Source organism: Rhipicephalus microplus, chromosome X, assembly GCF_043290135.1.
Source record: "Rhipicephalus microplus isolate Deutch F79 chromosome X, USDA_Rmic, whole genome shotgun sequence".
Classification (NCBI taxonomy): domain Eukaryota; kingdom Metazoa; phylum Arthropoda; class Arachnida; order Ixodida; family Ixodidae; genus Rhipicephalus; species Rhipicephalus microplus.
In genome coordinates this window covers 328354233-328373840 of record NC_134710.1, presented here as the reverse complement: position 1 = coordinate 328373840, position 19608 = coordinate 328354233, and the positions used below count along the sequence as shown (strand labels likewise).

The 19608-nt window shown below is 41.9% G+C and overlaps 1 protein-coding gene across 3 annotated transcripts in view; it reads right to left on the bottom strand.

The window, feature by feature from the left end:
• Positions 1 to 19608, bottom strand: part of LOC119161269 (inhibitor of nuclear factor kappa-B kinase subunit alpha) — a 103957-nt gene that overhangs the window by 52700 nt on the left and 31649 nt on the right. For all 3 annotated transcript variants that reach the window (XM_075879621.1, XM_037413658.2, XM_075879620.1), the window contains exons 10-11: positions 16169 to 16395; positions 8150 to 8251 (exon numbers count right to left, since the gene is read on the bottom strand). In XM_075879621.1, the coding sequence (XP_075735736.1) occupies positions 8150 to 8251; positions 16169 to 16395 (329 nt within the window). The remainder of the gene's footprint in view (positions 1 to 8149; positions 8252 to 16168; positions 16396 to 19608) is intronic.

Below are 19608 nucleotides of genomic sequence, written 5' to 3'. Positions count from 1 at the left end.
GTGCTTAAAAAATATGTAATAGACATGAAAAATAATAACAGACATGAAAAACACCATATTTCCCCTGCCCTAGTAAAGGTTTACATAAAATATTGCAATATTTTCATTATAGTATAAAGATATTGAAATTTCATCAAGATAATTGCATTTCTCACACTTTGAAAAAATTTGGGCAAGGTTTCATGCAGATCCAAGCACTAGAACTACCCGAAAAAGAAGGAGCACATTGAAAAAATGGCAAAATCTGTGTTTTGAGAAAAAAATGAGTTTTAAAGTTAGAATTGAATGTTTAATTATGAAAGATGACATTAAATACAATGAAACTTGTGCAAAAAAGAACAATCTTTTTTGTAGTGGCGACTGCCACTAAAATTTGCCAGCACCAAAAGTTCGTCTCTCACGACTATTTCGAGCCGACTCCTCACAGACATTTCACTCACAGAGAGGGCCATAAAACACTTGCAAAACTTTTTCGCTCCATCTAGCAGAGCCTTGTGCTGACTGCAAGCTAGGCAGAAGTTTAAGGGGAGATGCAGGTCGAAAAACGCGAGTTTTTTTTCAAAATTACCGTTTTTTTATTTTTGCCTGTTTTGATAAGATTAGTACCTCTACTGTTATGGAAAAAATATACAGGTGGAGACTTAACTAGAAATGCTTTAACATTGCATCTAAAGAGCACAAGGTGCCTGTTAAAAGGTCCAAAGTGTGCAGTCTTTGAACACCTTGCTGCCGATAATGCGCCGCCGCTCGCCATTGTTGATCACATTAGCTGAAGAGTCGAGCCTCACTCTTCAAGCAACAACAGTTTCCCTAGCTGATGCGGCGCAGGAAATAATAAAAAGACTCACTCTTCTGCGCATTTTTTGAGCGCCGCAACTGGCTTATCACTTGGTAGGAATCGGAGACCGCCATTGGCCGCTGCGAGCCTGTATGTGCTGTGAAACCTATTTGCGGGGTCCATGTCTTGTCGAGCAGCGCAGCTGAACAATGCTTTTCTAGTGTAATCGTCTTCGTTATGAATGAAAAAAGCATTGCTCGAAAGTGAAAGCCGTTGTGCGGCGCACTCCATAGGAATAAGCTACAAGCAGCTGGTCCGATTTGCGGCAGTTAATTTGGTGGCTTGCAAAGCCAATGCGTAAAAAGTCATTCACACCCATCAGCCGGAAAGTTCGTGATACGGCAATGGATTACGTCACCGCCAATCTTGCGAGGTCGAAAGAGCTCGCAGTGAGAGAACTTAGCAGGGACAACATTCCCATTATGTACGACGGTATGTGGCACAAACATGACCGCAAAATGGCATGACACTGGACTTGGTTTGGATTTCACAGTCCTGTCGAAATTCTTCCTAGCTTGTAGTTGGCACAAGGCTCTGCCAAATGGAGCAGAAATTTGGCAAGCGTTTCATGGCCCTGTTTGTGAGCGAAATGTCTGTGAGGAGTCGGCTCGAAAAAGCAGAGAGGGACAAACTCATGGGGCTGGCGTATTTCAGTCGCAGTGGTCACTACAAGAAGTATTTTTCTTTTTGGTGCACAACTTTTGTTAGATTTAATTATATTTTTTATAAATAAAAACTCAATTTTAACTTAAAAACTTGTTTTTCCCAAAACACAATATTTGCCATTTTTTTCAATGTGCCCCTCCTTTTTCGGGCACTTCTACTGCTCGGATCTGCATGAAATTTTGCCCAGATTTTTTCCAAACTACGGCAAATGCAATTATCTAGTTTTAATTTCAATATTTTATTGCATAATAAAAAATTCTATGTAAACCTTTACTAGGGTAGATGAAATATGAACTTTTTTTGTCTATTATTTTTCACGCCTATTACATAATTTGTATGTGCTTACTAATTAGTTATTTGCATTCTAGACTTTATTTCAAACATTATGAACTATAAATGATAAAAAATTACGGAAGTTTAAGGATGAAAAGAGGGGGGGGGGGGGGGGCAAAAGAGTTAAGGTATTCACTTTGTCATTTCGCAGAGCTAAAAGTAGGCAACTTGCAAGAAAACTAATTATATACTTGAAATCAGCATAAAAAGTTCCATAGAAGGCTCAAGTTTCATTGCTCTAGAATGAATATTAAAAAAAAAAGTGTCTTTGAGTAGCATCTCCCCTTAACAGGACTTTGAAATCTAAACAAAGTCCACTGTCGAGGGACACAACAGTGCCAGTGCCACTGTGGCTGTTGTAACCATGTTTGTGTCACGTACCATCATAGATAACCGCAATGTCATCCCCGCTAGCTTCCCTCACTGTAAGCTCCCTCGATCTCGCAAGATTGGAGCAGATGGCATCCATTGCTGCATCGCAAAAGTTCCGGCTGATGGCTGTGGTACTGACTTATGATGCATTGGCTTTTGCAAGCCAAGAATTGCTGGAAATCAGACCAGCTGCTCATAGCTAACTCCTACAAAGTGCGCTGCCACAACAGATTTCCTGTTTACAGCGTAGCTGTCACGCTAACTACAGCTTTCGTCATCCATAATGAAGATAAACACACAAGAAAAGCATTGCTAAGCTGCGCTGCTTGACGAGACATGGACCCTGCAAGTAGGCTTCAAAAAGCCAGTCGCAGCACCCGAAAAGCACAGCAAAAGCATGCTTTTTATTATTCTTGCGCTGCAGCGGCGTGGGAAACGGTCTTTAGTTGAAAAGTGAGGCTCCGCCCTTCGCCTCAAGTGATCGACAATGGCAAGCGGCGGCGCATAATCAGCGGCAAAGTGGTCGAAGACTGCACACTTTTGGCCTTTTAGCAGACACCTCGTGCTGCTTAGACACAATTTTAAAGCATTTCCAGTTGAATCTCGACATCATTTTTTTTTAGAATAGCAGAGGTAATAATCTTATCAAAACAGGTGAAAACAAAAAATAGGTCATTTTTAAGAAATGACCTGCATCTACCCTTAAAAGTTCAAGTTTGAACATACATTTTCATAAAATATGATGACCGTCTTTGAAAGGGCCCTGCAACACTTTTTGTGCATGGTCAGAAAACGCTGCCAATCGGCAGTAGAGTCTCCCGAGAACACGCGAGCCAAATATTATAGCGCAGCACGCGGCCTGCAATTCACAATAAATTATGAAAGGCAGCTAAAAGTTGTTTTCTATTTTTTTGAAAAATGATGAAGGAAGCTCAAAAATCGTTCGTAGAAGGCCTCGTATCAGCTATTGGTCGATTTGAACATGGTGCGCTCGGTGATTACAGGGATCGCCGCAGGAGGCCGCGACTTGTTCACGCGTGCACGCGCTATCACACTGAAAAAGCTGTGTACTCGAAGAACAAAAAAGAAAAACAGTGCTCAAGGTTTCGAGGGGCACGTGACGTATTTTATTTACCCATGCCATCCACCCCTGCTTAGCTTCCAGTGCTTTCGTCAGGACGACGAAAAAGAGAATGTGATTGGAGCGCGCGACAAGCCTTTATAACTCCGCTTGTACTAGACGGGTGCTTGAAATTTTTGTGCCCTTGAATTTGTAAGGCAATAAGCTTTTTTAGTGAATCTATTCCAAGGTTACTTGAAAAAGTGTTTGAGGGCCCCTTCAAAGTACCCCAGAAAAAAGATTCTTAAATTTGTGGCCTAGGGCATTGAAATTTTTGCTGTTCATATAGGTTTTTAGGCTGATTTCAAATTGTATGTAATCCTATTTAAAGTAAGTTGCATAGTTTTCTGTTTCAACCACAGCAATGTGTAAAAAATAGCTCTTTTTTGGACATACTTTTTCTGCCGCTAAACCTACATGATTATGAGCCATTAATGGCTCATATTGCACCGCATTAAGTGTAAAATGCAAATAACTAACAAGGTAATAAACAAGAAAAATTGTAATGCAGGGGTGCAACAATACAATTTAGAGCAATTTTTATAGCAGCAAAATGTTACTTTTGGAGCACTAAAATACAAATTTGGAGCAGGCTACGGCAGAAAAATCATACATTTTTTATCATGAAATACCAAATTTGGAGCAGTATAACTAAGAAGGCTTACATTTTGAAAAAATGTATATATACAGTGGAACTTCGATTATACGTCCCCCGGTCCTGCGACGACCCACGCTTTACAACGAATTGGCTTGGTCCCAGCAAAACCCCCATGAAACTAATGTATTGAAAACCTCAATTCTACGATGCAATTTTACGCCTGTCCCGCCTCGTACGACGCTTAGCTGGACTGTCCGAGAAAAAAAAAAACTATGATGACGCACGCAGGCTGCCACGCAAGCACACTGCGGCCAGATGAAAAAAAGTCGGGAAACCGAGGAACCGAGTTTGTTCCTCCGCACGTTCTAGCACACTATCCGCTCTGCCACCACTGCCACCACAGGGCCTCTTCAATTTTTCGACACGCTGTCGGCCATAGCTAGCCACAGCCAACGTTGTTCAGAGCCAGCCGGAGAGCATTCATTTTGCTTAGTCGCATTGCACTGCGCACTTCTGTTGGGGCCTTTTTTTTGTTTTGTTTTCTGCCTTCTTAGTAGAGACAGCTGTGAGCAGGTAAAATGGCAGATAATTTCGAGCTCGCTTTCTAGTATGCGATAACTTTCAGTAGATTTCACGTCGTTGTACCGGACGTGTTGAACGCAGATTGTTGAGCCTGTCTACGTTTGGGACAGCCGCGGGAACCAAAACTAGCTGCTGTCTAGCTACCAGAGGGCTAGACAGCAGCTAGTTCCGGTTCCGCTACCAGAGTTCGGCAACCTGGAGCTGCCTGGATCCTTCACGGACTATGTTGGTGCGACGACGACGTTGCAGTGTGCAGTGCAGTGTCGCTGGATGACATTATCGAAACTGTGCGTCCTGACACTGCGGGAACTTCCGACGAGGAAGAGATAGATGACACTACAGAGGCTAGTGCGTCCGTTCCGACGCACGCGGACGTGTTGTGCTACGTCGACAACATTCGGCGGTTTGCTTGCGCACGCGACAAGATCGATGACTTGCTGCCAGATGTCGCAGCTATCAAAAGAAAGCTGATGCACCGTGGCTGAGCAAACTCGCAGAAAAAAATCACAGGTTTTTTCAAAAGGTGAGAATAAAGATTTGTTCACTCCTCCGATAAAATGCGTGGTTGTCATTTTTTCAAGTAATTTAATCTACCTTCATCGGAGCAGCGTAAATTTGTGCCGCGGACTTTCTTACGCATTATGTGACAACTGTTGTGGGGCAACAACGACCATCAGTGCCTATATTCTTGGTTTTTCGATTATAGGACACCTGGATTATACGAAGATTTTGCGTGGTCTCCTGAAAGTCGTATATTTGAAAGTTCCACTGTATATATGTATAAACCATTCAACATCACCTAAATCGTGCAGTGTGAACATGAGCACTGCTATTTCAATAAAATTAGTATTTTGAACCACCTCACTAAGCAAACAGTGATAAAGTCCATATTAGCATTTGCTGTGCCTGTCAAATAATTTGGCAAACTCTGCGAATTTATATATGAATCTGCCAAGCTCATGGCCCTGAAATTTGGGTGATTCGTAAAACCAAGGAGCAGGGTTGTGAAAAAAAAAAAGGAGTCACAGCTTCACCGCAAAGGCGAAGCAATGAACGTGATAGCAACAAATTGGAAGGTCACGCGCAGAATGGCAAACAGATTGAAACGTGCCCCAAGTTTCTCACGCACAAATAACGTATGAAACGTACTCACAACTACTGAAGAACACGAATAAGCATCTCAGTTGTTACTTCGCTGTATCTGAAAAGTGCGCTGTATCTGAAAACTGTGCAACAATTGAAGTTACCTTTGTGCGCTCAGTAACTACAAAAGAATCATTCCGATGAAAGCCAAAGGCCAGCCAAAACTTACTATCCTCCCCACACCACGAGATGAGGGCACGTGAAGGAGCATCTACCCCCTCCTCTGTGGGGCAAAATACACGTAGAAAATGAGAGCGCGCATCGCCGCGTCGTTGCGCCATCTTGCTGGTAATGCTGAAAACACGATAGTTCCCCCCTGAGATGCCCGTCACCAACGGTAAGTGGTGGATATAGATAGCTTGCCATTCCAACATTGAGGGATGTGCTTGGCTCAGTGGTTAATGCCTCGCACTCACGTTTAAGAGGTCCCAAGTTCGATTCTGCGTGCCGCAGTCTTTTCGTTAATTTCTTTCTTGTGTTTTCATAGATATAGATACTTATACATACATATACTATGAATGACGGCGACGCCCACGTCAACGTTGCAAGAACGGCAAAGTCCAGCTGAGAATGTCCATATAATTGCTCTCACAATAAAAAACTGGCGCACAATTTAGTTGTTTTTTTTTTAGGAAAGAAGAAATGTTATACACTGCTCCATATGATTGCCAGTAGCTTATTTAGACATCAGCTATTATACTGGTACTTACAATTATGTGGCATACAAACGCATGAGTAACTTAGCAAAATGTTTAGTGTCCCGTGAATAGCACTAACAGGCTCTTCCAAATCTCAATACGCTTTTCCGCAGGATACTGGTGTAGTGAAGGTGGCTTAAGCAGCATTTTCTGCCTGGGTTAGAACTAAACTCAAGAAATTTTCTAACCGCTACACCTCCCCCAACTTCCCACCTTTTTTCTTCTTTTACGGGAGGGGGGGGGGGGGGCGGGAGGGGTGCTGATTTGGCTCCTTTGCAAAGCACGTTCGACCAGGTAAAGTAACAACAGCGTGCGCCCATTGGTCCGGCGACGGTACCGGATATCTATCGCCAGGACCAGGGCTAAGATGAAGCAACTAAAAAAAGAAGAAAAACACTGCATACACTTCCAGCTTTAGTTACTAACAAGCCATAGCCACGTTCTCAGGCTAGAAAATTTACATTTCCCGCGAAGCTTTGGAGGCTACAGCAATGCATTTTTGTCTTGAAGTTCTGACGACCCACCAATAGGTATTCACTGCGGTCAATGCACCGATGGGTGCGCAGCACTGTTACTTTATCTGGTCATATTTGAAGTACATTCTAGGTACTATGATTAGGGTCTGCACGCTTTTACGAATGGCGCAAACTGCAGGTGGCTGACGTGGCCTGCATTTCCTACCGAAATTAACGCACCAGAAAAATTTTGAGGCTGGCTGGGCGTTTTGGAGCAGGGTGGTGAAATTTGAGCAAAGTTCACGGTTTTAGTGCAGCTGTTGTACCCCTGATAAAGTGCTAAGCCCTAAGATTCTCAGTACATACTAATTGCATGCTGTGAGATTATGAATAAGTTATATCAAATTTGATGGAGATAATTACAATTTTCACATATTAAAGAATACACATGGAAAAAATTTCATTGCAATCTGGTCATTAGAAGTACCAAGAACATGAAGTCCGAACTCAAGAAGCTGCCCAAAACTGCACCATGAGGAAAAAGAATTTTAAATGTAGAATCATCTATATGGCAAAGGTATGTTTTTTAAAATTATTTCTTCCATCATGAGAGCTTGGGAATCATTGTTACATTCAGCATGAGGCTTCAGCGAACTCCTTACGCAAAATGCTATGGCAAGCAGCCAGGTAACAATTTTCAGGGGACTCTATACAATAAGCTTTTATTAGTTTTGAATGGGCACCTAGTACTTTTTAAAAATAAGTTTAACCTATTTCAAGTTTAATTACAGCCTTGATTCCTTTTTTGCCATAAAAGCAGTAAAAAAACTAAAGAAAACAAGTAAAAATAAGAGACATGTAATTTTTGATATACATATCTCTTTAAAATTCATGTTCTAGCACTTAAGTCTTACCTTGATAATTATAAATGTAGTAGTGCACCTATCAGTACTTTTGAAGGAACAGAAAAATGAAAAGCTAAATGACTGTCAACTTATCGTAATGAAAAAAGCAGAGCAGGCCAGGAACGACAACTGTGGCAGTTAAAAAAAAAGCTGAAATACTTGCAATACAGCACACTGTTAGCAGCGGTAGTTGACTATTTCTTTAATCATTCATTTAATTACGACCCTGTTGATTTCAATAAAAAAATAGGGAAGGGCTACATATATAGACAGAAAGGAAATAAAAAAATAAGGAACATCCTTAACAAAATTTCATATATTTTGTTAAAAGTTTTCCACCCTGAATTTCTACTTGTTTATAGTTTTGTTAACCACATGCACGTCTTTTTTCTCAGCTGTATGCTGAGAAGGAAATGCCAAAAAGGACAAAGCAACTTGCCTTTCATGCACGACTTTCATCATTGCTGTCAGCTTGTGCACATCTACATGAATGCTAGACAATGCCTTCTGCAGAGCAGGAATCTTCGAACTCAAGTGGGCCCTGTTGAAAAAACATGTTATACTTTCAACACCTCTCAACTGTAAAAAAGTCCTCTGCTGCTAGCAGACACTGCTGAGGCATGGTAAAAAGGACCAAAGTCAAAATACCATGTGACAACTGGTGCCACGAAAATGTCCACTCTGACTGCCTAAATTTTAAGACACGTGGCTGCATCAGAGCTAACGAACAATGCAGTGAGAACATACTACGTACTTTTATTGCTTGGTATTCTTGAAAAATTGGCATCCTGAAGTGCCAAGCATTCTGTTTACATTAACTTAATGTATCACCATTGTTAGATATTTCACTTTTAATGGCAAGGTGTTGTCTTGCAAACACTTATTAACCAAGGTTACATGCCAAGCTTAATTAAAAAATCATTCCCAATAAAAAATAATTTCCATCTTTGATAATGGGCATGCATAGACAAATCGTATAAAGTGGACCCTAATTAAAGAGAACCTGAAGGAACTGAAAAAATATATTCCATTTAACAGGAGTTTTGTTTACTAAGAGATGAATGGGGGTACACAATACAAGCACGAAACCAATTATATTAGAGGCAGTTGTTCCAATTTGGCAACAGTTCCATTTAACAGATTTACGCTTTACTGAGAGTCTACTGTACAATGCACGGGCAAGTGTAACTTGTATAGCAAAGAAAAACAGCATCATCTGTTTCCTAGACTAAAAGCAAAAGCATACATTAACTGCTTCTAATAGTATTTTATACAGTGTCACAGTGCACTGGGTGTGCAAGGTTCATTGTTATGTAACCGCTAACCATTTGTGTTCTTTGTCACTTTCTGTTCTAGTCAAATTATATACAGGACGTCCTAACTATCACGCAGCATGACTTCAAAAAAGAGGAACGGTGTTACGCGAAGTAAGCCTAGTGCATATCGTTCCCCGTATACTAAAGTAGTGGCTACTAATTTTTTGGCAAATGACTATTACCTAATTATTCTAATTATACTTATAATTCGAAAAGTACTCTTTCAATTATCAAAATGTCATTGAGGCAGATGTGCATCTCTTGAAATGACACCTGTCTATGCTACATCCAATAAAGTATTGAATGCGTGCTCATTTTTTGTGTGTGTGTGTGTGTGTGTGAATAAAGAAAGCCTACAAAATAGGAAAATAACATGTGACTGCGCTTACACCTACAAAAGGAACCAGCACCCTCAAATAATCTTAGTGGAAGCAACCGCTTTGCTTCTTTTCTGTTGCCAGAGACGTTTTGCATATTGGCAAGGGTACTACAGGTCGGGTGCCAACAACATGTTGCAGTTTTTCTGGGATACTTTCCGCTTGATCGTAAATCGCTATCACGAATAATATCTCACGGTCAACTGTTCGCGGCTGGATCACTGTTTTGATTAGAGCGATTACAGCTTAAGTGTGTAAGAATAGGGCGTCTCGCTTCTTCAGACGTGGTGTGGCAGATAGCACGATAAGTATTTTTTTCATTCTACATTTTTTAATCGCTACTGGCTATCTAAAAGTGAGCTTGTTTGAGGGTGCTTCTTTTTGATGTAGGCAGCTGTCTAGTCACGTGTCATTTTTGGTATTTCGTGGGCTCTCTTCATCAAAAAAAAAAAAAAAGAGCATGCAAGTATGTGGCAAAAAGTAGCTCAGAAAGATGTTTCAACATAGGCACATCTCCCTCATTGAAATTTTGATAATTAGACAAGCACTTTTTCAGTTACAAATATGATTGATTGATATGTGGGGTTCAACGTCCTAAAACCACCACATGATTATGAAAGACATCGTAGTGGAGGGCTCCAGAAATTTCGACCATCTGGGGTTCTTTAACCTGCACCCAAATTTGAGCCCACAGGTGTACTACAGCATTTACGCACGAGTTACAAATATGATTATGACAAATTAATTGTAATTAACAAAAATTAGTAACGGCTACTACAGAACACTGGGAACAGTACGCACTAGCTTTGCTTCTCGTAACGCCGTTCCTCTTTTTTTTGATAATTGGGACACCCTGTATGCGTGTGTGTTTGTGTGTGTGTGCGTGATTGAGTGGGTAGCATGTTATAAAAATAAACTTTCAGTTGATAGTCTGCACTTGCTCCCATCTGCTTGCCACCCTTCTTTTCTGCCACGCAGTATACCTCAATCATGAATCATCCATTGGTCCAATCATCCCCTATGATTAGTTAGCATTATGATAGAGAAAAGCTCATGTATAGAAGTGCCCATGCTTATAAGAACCGCACAGATTGAATTAGCTCATGTTCCTCTTTTAATGCACTGTGCACTACAGACAAACTCGAAACACTGAGACACACAACACGAAAATGATGAAATGCAAGCTACAATCCAACTCACTTATAACGATCCCAGATTTTGGTGCACTTTTGGTGCACTTTTGATTTTTCCTATGCTACCGATCAAAACTGAGTCCACATACAGTGAACATTTTTCAAAGCCTCTTACTTTTACAATGAACACTTCCGACACAGTCGCGGTAAAAATATGGCGCATGCAAAGCGAAAAATATTTTAAAACAGGCATTCTAAAACATGTGATAGGCGCACACTCGAGTGTGCCCCGTTACAGATTACTTGCGCTGAAGATATTATAGACCACTGTGACCACCGCACGCAGATTTCGGACGTTGTGAGCAAGGTCGCTCACTTCTCCAGACGTCTCTTCGCCAGCAGAACGGAAGCGAGGAAAAAAAAAAAGGCAAATAAATAGGAGGTAGCATGAAGACTTGCAGTCAGCTTTCGCACGAGAAACTTTTATGACGCAGTTCTCGGCATCTATGGCCACTGACGATTAACCAAAAATGTCTTCGAACATAAGAAGCCATAAATGCAAGAAGCGATAACTTTTGTCGCATAAAAGTTAACTGCAATGCTCAGTTCTTAACTGCAATGCTCAGACCACAATGTGCTGCAAAAGGTTTTCCACCTTTTGGTAATTACGAAGACCCGTCGATTAGTGATAGCTTCCACGCGGATGCAGTGGCGCCTTAACAGATAAGCATCAAAAAAGAGGGATGGCAATGTGGCTGGTGGCAAAGAACGTGCCATTTTGACTCATGGTCAACAACCTTATCACAGTCATCTGCATATAACTGCTCCGCAGAGTTATGGTGGTACAAGTATGTCATGCGAGGCCACTTGCGTGCGTTTCCTGCAAATTCTTTGTTGTGTTAAACGAACAAGCTACTCGTCGTATCCAGGTGAAGCATGAGCGATGAATGCACAAGCACGCGTATACATTGGACAGCAAGCGAGCTGGCATGCAACGGCGAGAGCTGAGTAATTGACGTGCTGCATGCAACTAGCCAGAGATGATTGATTCAACGTGGTTGTATTGCACTTCAGTGGAAGGGCGTTAGTTCATTGCATACGTGGTTGAATTCACTCATGAGCAAACGGCCGTCGTTTAACTCTTTCTTTACCGTGCCTATTCAAATCGATCATCGGTGATCAAAACCTTGGTTCGTCAATTTCGGCTTCTTAAACTTGTTTTTTGTGCACCCAGCACTTTCTAATAGTTAGTACAACCACTCAAATTCCAGAATCAATTTGAATTGGTTCGTTTCAACAACATAGTGATTTTTAAAAGACGCTTGCGCAAACCAATGCATGTGTGTTGTTGGAAAAATGTACTAGACTGGCGAACTTGACCAAAAGTGTGTGCCCCTCTTGATTCTGCCACAATAGTATCGACGGTCTGTAAGGAATAAAATGTTCGCAAGCCAAATATTGAATTAAAAAGCCAGCTTCGCAATTCGACAGCGTTGAGCAGTAATAATTGTTGGAAATTAAAGCCAGCTGTTCAATAAAGGGGTGTTGCTGTGAATCAGGCAGAATTTATTCTACAACAAATATTTTCGAAGGTCTGTCACATGTTTAAAGTATCGATATGGCCTTCTCAGCCATTTTACAGCTGCTTTTGTTTCCCTTATATTGTATATCAGACACAGGGTTGCATCTAATGTCACTAGTCTCTCCTATGGCAACGTCACCATGTGCGCACCAGTGTTGCAGGACGAGCTTGGAGTTCGTGATGACAGAACCCCAGCTTCGAGTATTGTGGCGACGATGTTTTGTAGCCTGATACATTCACAGCCGTTCATGGGTTTGTTTTGTTTACGGCCTCAAGTTGTCTTCTTTGTTGCAAGTGCGTAGCTACTGACCTTTGTGCACAATCTTATAGCTCTTCTGGTTACATGCGAGGTGCACACTTCACTGGTGTGCGGCATGCTGGCGCCGGAGACAGAGCTTCTCTTAACGACAAGGAGGCCACCGGAGCACATCTTGGCCCTTACTACGGAGCAGCGCGAAATGCTTTAGAACTTCATGCTATATCATTCTTTTTTTAATACAATGTGCAATATGCTAACAAATATGCTTGCATGCAAAAATAAGAACGCCAAGATATGTGGAATGAGATGGCTCATGCGAACAGGTTACGCTAGACGAAATAGCAAAGTTCATTGGACATCTTTTTTATAAAGGTATTATTCACATCACGGGCATCCATCTCTATTTGAGCACCTGGAGGCTTTTACAGCAAAAAAACAAAAGTTCACTGAGAAAGGTGTACGAGTTCGCTTGTTTCTCAAGAAAAAAAACACAAGCAATGCTTCACAGCATGGCACGAGCAACGAAGCAGCACCTTGGTTCTGATTGTCTTTGTCTATGTGAATAGAAACATTTTCCACAACATTTATTATTGTTTATATTGTTCCTGGGTCATTTATCTTTAAATTGTATATTCTGAATTTTCTTTGTTTTGAATATTTTTACATTTATACTGTTTTTCTTGCACTGTTTACCAGACTGCAACTTGACATTGCACACTTTTCACATTTTTATTCATTCTAAAATATTTCTGGTGCTCTACAAGATATATTTTTTGGAAAGAGCATTACATTTTGTATAATTTGGTATGCTGCAATGCGTCCTGGAGTACTCTTCAAACTGGCAAAAGCAATATTACTGAGGAGGAGGAGAAAACAACTTTAATGACAATATTCCTGAGACATAAAAAATAGCCATTTTCGCATGGTAACAAAAGAGTTAACACGCAAAAAGGCCTAACTTTTCAGTAGAGGAGTTGTCCGCACTGTTTATTAAAAACCCGCAGGAAAGAAAAAAAGCCGATTTGGCCAATAGTGGACGTTTTTTGGGCAGGTCTATATACAACGAACTACTGATATAACGAGCAAATATCGCGGCACTTTAGAGTTTGATATAAACGGGTTTGACTGTACAATCAATCACTGCTGACATGTCACCCTTATGAAACGTGGTCAAGAAGAAATCTACATACTAACAGTCAAATTAAAATGTCTAAAAACAACAAACTGAAACTACACAAAAAACCTGAAAATGAATGCACTCTAGCCCAATGCTTGATGCCTTGAAGATTTCTTCAGATGCTTTTTTTTTCTCAGTGCAGGCAAGAACAGTAATCCTTCGCATTGTGATATACAGCAACATATTTTTCATGGCATAGCTCAATTCCCAGGTGCAAACTGCTGCTGATTTACACATCTATGCCCTCTTCACTGAGCAAACTCCTATCTGAGCCCCTACAATTACGCTACTGTATGAAAGCCGGATTTTGTAAAATCACATTTTGTATGATCAATCAAGTCATTCTTGTGTTTGACAATACTTCTAATGAATAATAGTGAATAGTATGCTCAAAGGGACAGATGACAGACTAGATATTGCAAGTTATCATGCAGTAGCAGGCACATATACTACTGGCAAGGCTTCCTTTCTCTCTGCTGTCTCCTTCAATTACAATTCTATGGTAAAGTTTTCTAGCCCACTAGAAGTCAGGGCATCGAGAAATGTATGCTTTGGCTGCAGTTGCAGTAATTCTTGAGAAATTGTAGTGTTGCATCGGTACCTTGACATGCACCCAAAATATGAATTTTCATTTTTTAGTGGACCTAGAAAAACTGTCTCTTAATAATATTTACCTAAAAAATCATTCTGCTCTTCGACTTGCTGTTGTATAAGGATTTCATTATTGTCTTTTGTTTCCATATTGGTCTCTAATAATCTTTCGTCACCTGCGTGCAACTGCCACTTTATTATGCCTCAAATGCTGCGAAAATTGCCTATTCCAAGGGAGGAAGTAGACTTTAGTGTTTTGGAGCAGCTTTGGTGCAATAAAATGGGGGTTTCGGAGCAGGTTCAGAGCACCAAAGGGCGTCTTTTGGAGCTATGCAAGTTGTTTTTGGAGCAACCTTTTCAGGTCAAACATGATCGTCAATCGAAATTATTTCCGGTAAAAATTTCTGGTGTGTATGCGTGTGTGTGTGCATACGTGCATGTTATCATCATTAAACATCACATCTTACAGAGAAATAACTTGGAGAAAACAAGAGATAGGCAATGCTTATCTCTTGTTTTCATGACCGCTAGATAATCACGGCGCACTTCACTTGGTGGAAGTTTGTTATCCCCTCGCTAATTAGACAAGCTGCTGTGCTCATTTGTGCTCAGTATGGAGTAGAGTGGGGATAAGCAATGGACACGGCAAATCCCCGCGTACGGTACAGCGAGCCGTCCGGCAGAAACTGCATGGGCAGCATAGGCACCGCGCTGCACGCAACTAAGAGATGATAGAGTCCACGCAACCACTCTGTGTTTGAATGAAACTGTCAGTTGTTGCTTAGTATCAGATCGCAGTAGAGAAGTGCACATATGTATTGCGAAAAGCTGATAGTGCCTCTTCCATCGCTATCTCAGTTGCTGCGTATCCCGAGTCCTGCATGTAAGAGATTCGAGCGCTATAAAACGCTCGTGCGAGAGTGCCAACCAAGTATCTTTTCTGCACTTCGTCACAAATGGAGAAAATACTTGCTGGTTGGTACTTTGGGCAACAACTGCTGTGGTACTGTATTTTTTTAATGGTGACGATGGCGCACGTCAGGAGATGCACATTTATACTTGTAAACGCTCACTATAACATGCCGCTTTTCCAGCTGGTACAAATTATCGAGGTTTCACTGTATTAATAGATAATTTGCAGTTACTCGTGTTGATGCCATCACTTTTGTGGGGAAACCACAGCGATAACAGTGATGAGATAAGCACTAGCAAGCCCCATGAATGAATCGAATTGCGCAACCATAATTGAACATGTGATCAAGCTTCACTGGATATGGATGCGGCCGCGTCCTTCGGGTAGCGAATGCTCGGTGTTGATCGGTCGACGATAATAATTGGTTAAATTTAGCGGTTTACGCTTACAATCGACTGTTATCGCGGAAATCACCGTTTATGCGCAGCAAGTCAGATTGGTGCAGAATGGCGCAATTGGATCAGCACTTTCACCCCTGCTATTCCTACAAAATACTCCAGCGCAAACTTTATTACATCTAAAAAATACATTAGTACTTATGAAGTTTTCTAAGGCTGATGTGACGTCAATGTGTAAAATACCTATGTTGCTGTATGCACTTGGTGTACACCTAAGTGGTCAGCCTGCATACGGCTGTAAAGTTAAACTGGTGTGCTGTGCTGCTGTGCATGCACTATATCCCTTAATACCTATTATTATATACTAGTTTTCCTTTCAGATAACTGATGTTAAAGTGTAATAGATTCTAACGAGTTCTGAATCCCAGATGACTTCAGCTAGGATGTGGACTTTCAAACATTAAAACTGATCTCGATGGAGACAAAGAGCAATTTCACTCCTAAAGCCACTTATCAACCAAACCTTTGAATGTGTAACTATTTTTAAATAAAATTTTTAAATTTTTTAATATCTACGGCAGTTCATTCTAATGCAGTTGTTCTCCGGAATTATGCTGAAGGCTTAGCAACTGATCATGAAACTAACATCATAAATGCGGTTTTTGTGCAGTGCATAAAAGGGAGACATGAATCAAGAAAGAGTAATGCTCACTGGAAGCTGCGGAAGGCACGTGGAACATTCTGAAATGTGTGCACTGACTGGCGCACAGTGTAGGCTGCTACAGCCCACTCCCTCCTGATCTCAATACTCTTCAAATAAGTGCGATTGTCTGAGAGGCGAGTAGTGCAATAATGCAGCTGTTGAATCCATAGCGACTCTTCCTCCTTGTGACCTTCATCAGATGTGTCAATAAGGTAAAGCATCACCTCTCCCGATTCCTGCACAAAGCAACAAAACATTAGATAAGAGCGTGAGGAGAAATACAAGAGCCAGAGCTAGAAAGTGAATACAATGAAAAAATTGATGTGCGATCAATTTATATAGTTCGATACGCTAAGACACAGGGGGAACCAAGCATGTTCACTAGTAAGAATAATTGCACAGTAAAAACAATTTACATGTTGTACCAACATGTATAAGTATATCGAGAAAAAGTACACTTATATACTTTAAAAGTAAATTGAGCAGGAGAGCTCAGCTTTTGAAAACCAGCACACTGTGAACGTCATAAGAGTTAAAGAAGGACCTACACAAAAATTTTGGTTTTACATTCTTTTGTTGCAACCCCCCATGGTGGTCTAGTGGCTAAGGTACTCGGGTGCTAACCCTCAGGTTGCGACATCGAGTCAGGCCCGTGGCAGCTGCATTTTTGATGGAGGCTAAAATGCTTGAAGCCCATGTTTTTAGGTTAGGGTGCACATTAAAGAACTCCCAGGTGTCGAAATTTACGAAACCCTCCACTACGGCGTCTCTCATAATCATATGGTGGCTTTGGGATGTTAAGCCCCAACAATAATAGTGATTCTTTTGCTGCAATATGTTGTTGGGTGCCTCTTAGCCATAACACGACACATCGCTTCATCGCTTGCTTTGCCGTCTAGCCTGTCAAACGCCACACAGATCTGTGACGCACTTCCACATTGCCTGTATTGTCTGCTGGTGTTCTTCCGCCTGCCACACATGCTGAGCCATCATTGTCGGCATTGTCACTGTTCTCGACCTCTGATAGCAATGCCTTACTTGAGCCTTCCACACTTTGAAAGTTTGCCATGGGAATGGACTCGCGAATAGCTGCTGAAAGTACTGTAGCCTGCTAATGCAAGCGTGGCAAAAGCCCAATGGCATCTATGACATCATCATACCAGCAGTACCAGCTTGGAGCTCGGCCACTGTCATAATGTCTTGGATGTCTTGGAAGTTGGGGGTCTCCTTCAAGTCACCCTAGATGACGCCAATGTCACGAGGTATGGCATATAGCGCTAGATCATGCATGTGAACTTCAAGATTCATATAGATTACCTTCAAAGCTATTTTTGCTGTTGAGACTTGGTAGATGATACGCGCATGCTAACAGGCATTGATGCGATAGGCTATTTTGACCATGAAATTTTAGTGTCGGAACCCCTTTAAGGGGGGACACGGGTTGTGGAGACCGAAAAATTGCGAAAAAACTCGTTTTTTTTTATTGCGTTTTTGAAATCTACAGCTACAAGTGCAGTTATACCGTGAATTTCATGCCTATAATATTATTTTAGCCGCTAAGACCCTTTATACGGCGCTTTCTAGCTAAGTCTGAGCCGAAATCGATGTTGAAATCGCATACTTTCCGTGACGAATGAATGAATGAAACCATGTTTATTCCACTTTGTTCGCGCCGAAGGCGCTGCGGTGGACAGTCAGGGCACTATAGCAGGGGGGGGGGGGGTAGAGCTGCCTCCGTTTTATTACCGGACGTCATGGAGGCAGCTAAGTGGGGGCCGCTTGAATGGCTTGAATCTTGTGGCTGTCGCGGAGCCGGACGCGCCCCTGCCCTTCTATGTGTGCCAGCGCAGCCCGCTTGTTCTCATTTGAGAGAGCCGTCTTTCGCCTTTAAATTCCCGCCAGAATGGGTCCAATTCAACCATTGGCAGCTTGTAAAATGAGCAGAGTGCACGTGACTTGAGCTTGCCTCCTTATTGGTGGAGGCTCCTGCCTTCATCTGCTCCGGGTATTGAGGCGCGCGTCCATGCGCGCCATTTTGCCTCAGTGTCAGCGGAGAAGTTTCATGACGTCAAATCCTGAGCGCAAATTCCGCACGCGGCACAAGTGTGGTGCGAAAAAGGTGCGAAAGACGCTAGTCACGAATTTCAAGAAGCGCTTCGTGATACAGCAAAAACCCCGAGACCAACACTCTCCACGGCCCTTGGGGAAGTCGCCTACGCTACCATTAAAGGCCTAGTTACCGCATCAGTTGTCACGGAGCCTGTGCAAAGTCCGTCAGCCGCGGAGCCTTCGAGCAGCGGTCGCGTGCGTCTAGATACTATCTATCGGCAGCAATCTGACTTGGAAGAGGAGCGAGCTAAAGCCGAAGATAAGTTATCGGAATTGTCGTCCGCTGCAGTGACGGAGCAGAAACACGCATTCGTGGTTGACGGCTTGACGGGCGCATTCGTGGTGATGGCCACTTATCATCACATCACGTCCAATGATGATGTGGCAAATTACACTCTGTGCCCACCTGATCCAAATTCCTGGTGCAAACAAAATGCTGCAAAGGCCAAAAGGGAGCCCATTCCCAAACATCGTTGAAAGCTGCCTCCGCATGTCTGCCAAGCCTTACTTCCAATTTATGAGCGCTCGTCAGACAGAAAGCTGTTGCAACGATGCCAGCGAGGGAAAACCCAAAATAATAACGAATGCCTGCATTCAATGATCTGGGCGTTGGCACCAAAGGAGCGGCATGCTTCGCTATTCACGGTGGAGGCAGCTGTGGCAGAAGCAGTGCTCAAGGTCAATGCAGGCAATAAAAGGCATCAGAGGACATTATGAAAGAGCTGAGCCTAAACCCCAGCTGGCAAAGCCGCAGCTGCATGGCTGAAAAGGATCCATGGTGCACGGCAGCATCAGTCAAGTGGGACAAGCAACGGAGAACATGCACCAGTCCCTGAAAAAGCGCCACACAGGGACTCATAGTGAAAAGGACTACATGCCCGGTGCATACTGAACATTTTCAAGTGCAGTTATGTAAATGAACGAGTTTTATTTCTTTTTCTCAGTTTTCTGAAAACATGCTTTTTGGTGACTTTATTAGTTTGTCGGGTTGATATCTTGCAATCTAGAACAGCTAGAGCAATAGTTTTTTCATTAACGTAAAACCCAATCTGTGTATTACAAAGTGCTGAGAGTAGAATTTCCATTTGCTGCCCATATAAATTTAGAAGGTATTAAATTTCTTTGTACGTGATAGCCATGACATGACTCCTCAACTTTCATCATCTGCAGAATCACTAGTTTTTCTTCAATTTGAAATCTGCTTGCAGCATTGCACTTATTGCTAATTGCACTGTCTAGCTATGCAATAATATTTACTTTTTGATAAGCCCTTTCTTTTCTATTGTCTCTGAAAACAATAGCGTGGCAGCATCGTGTATTCTCTAAATTAATTGACCTAC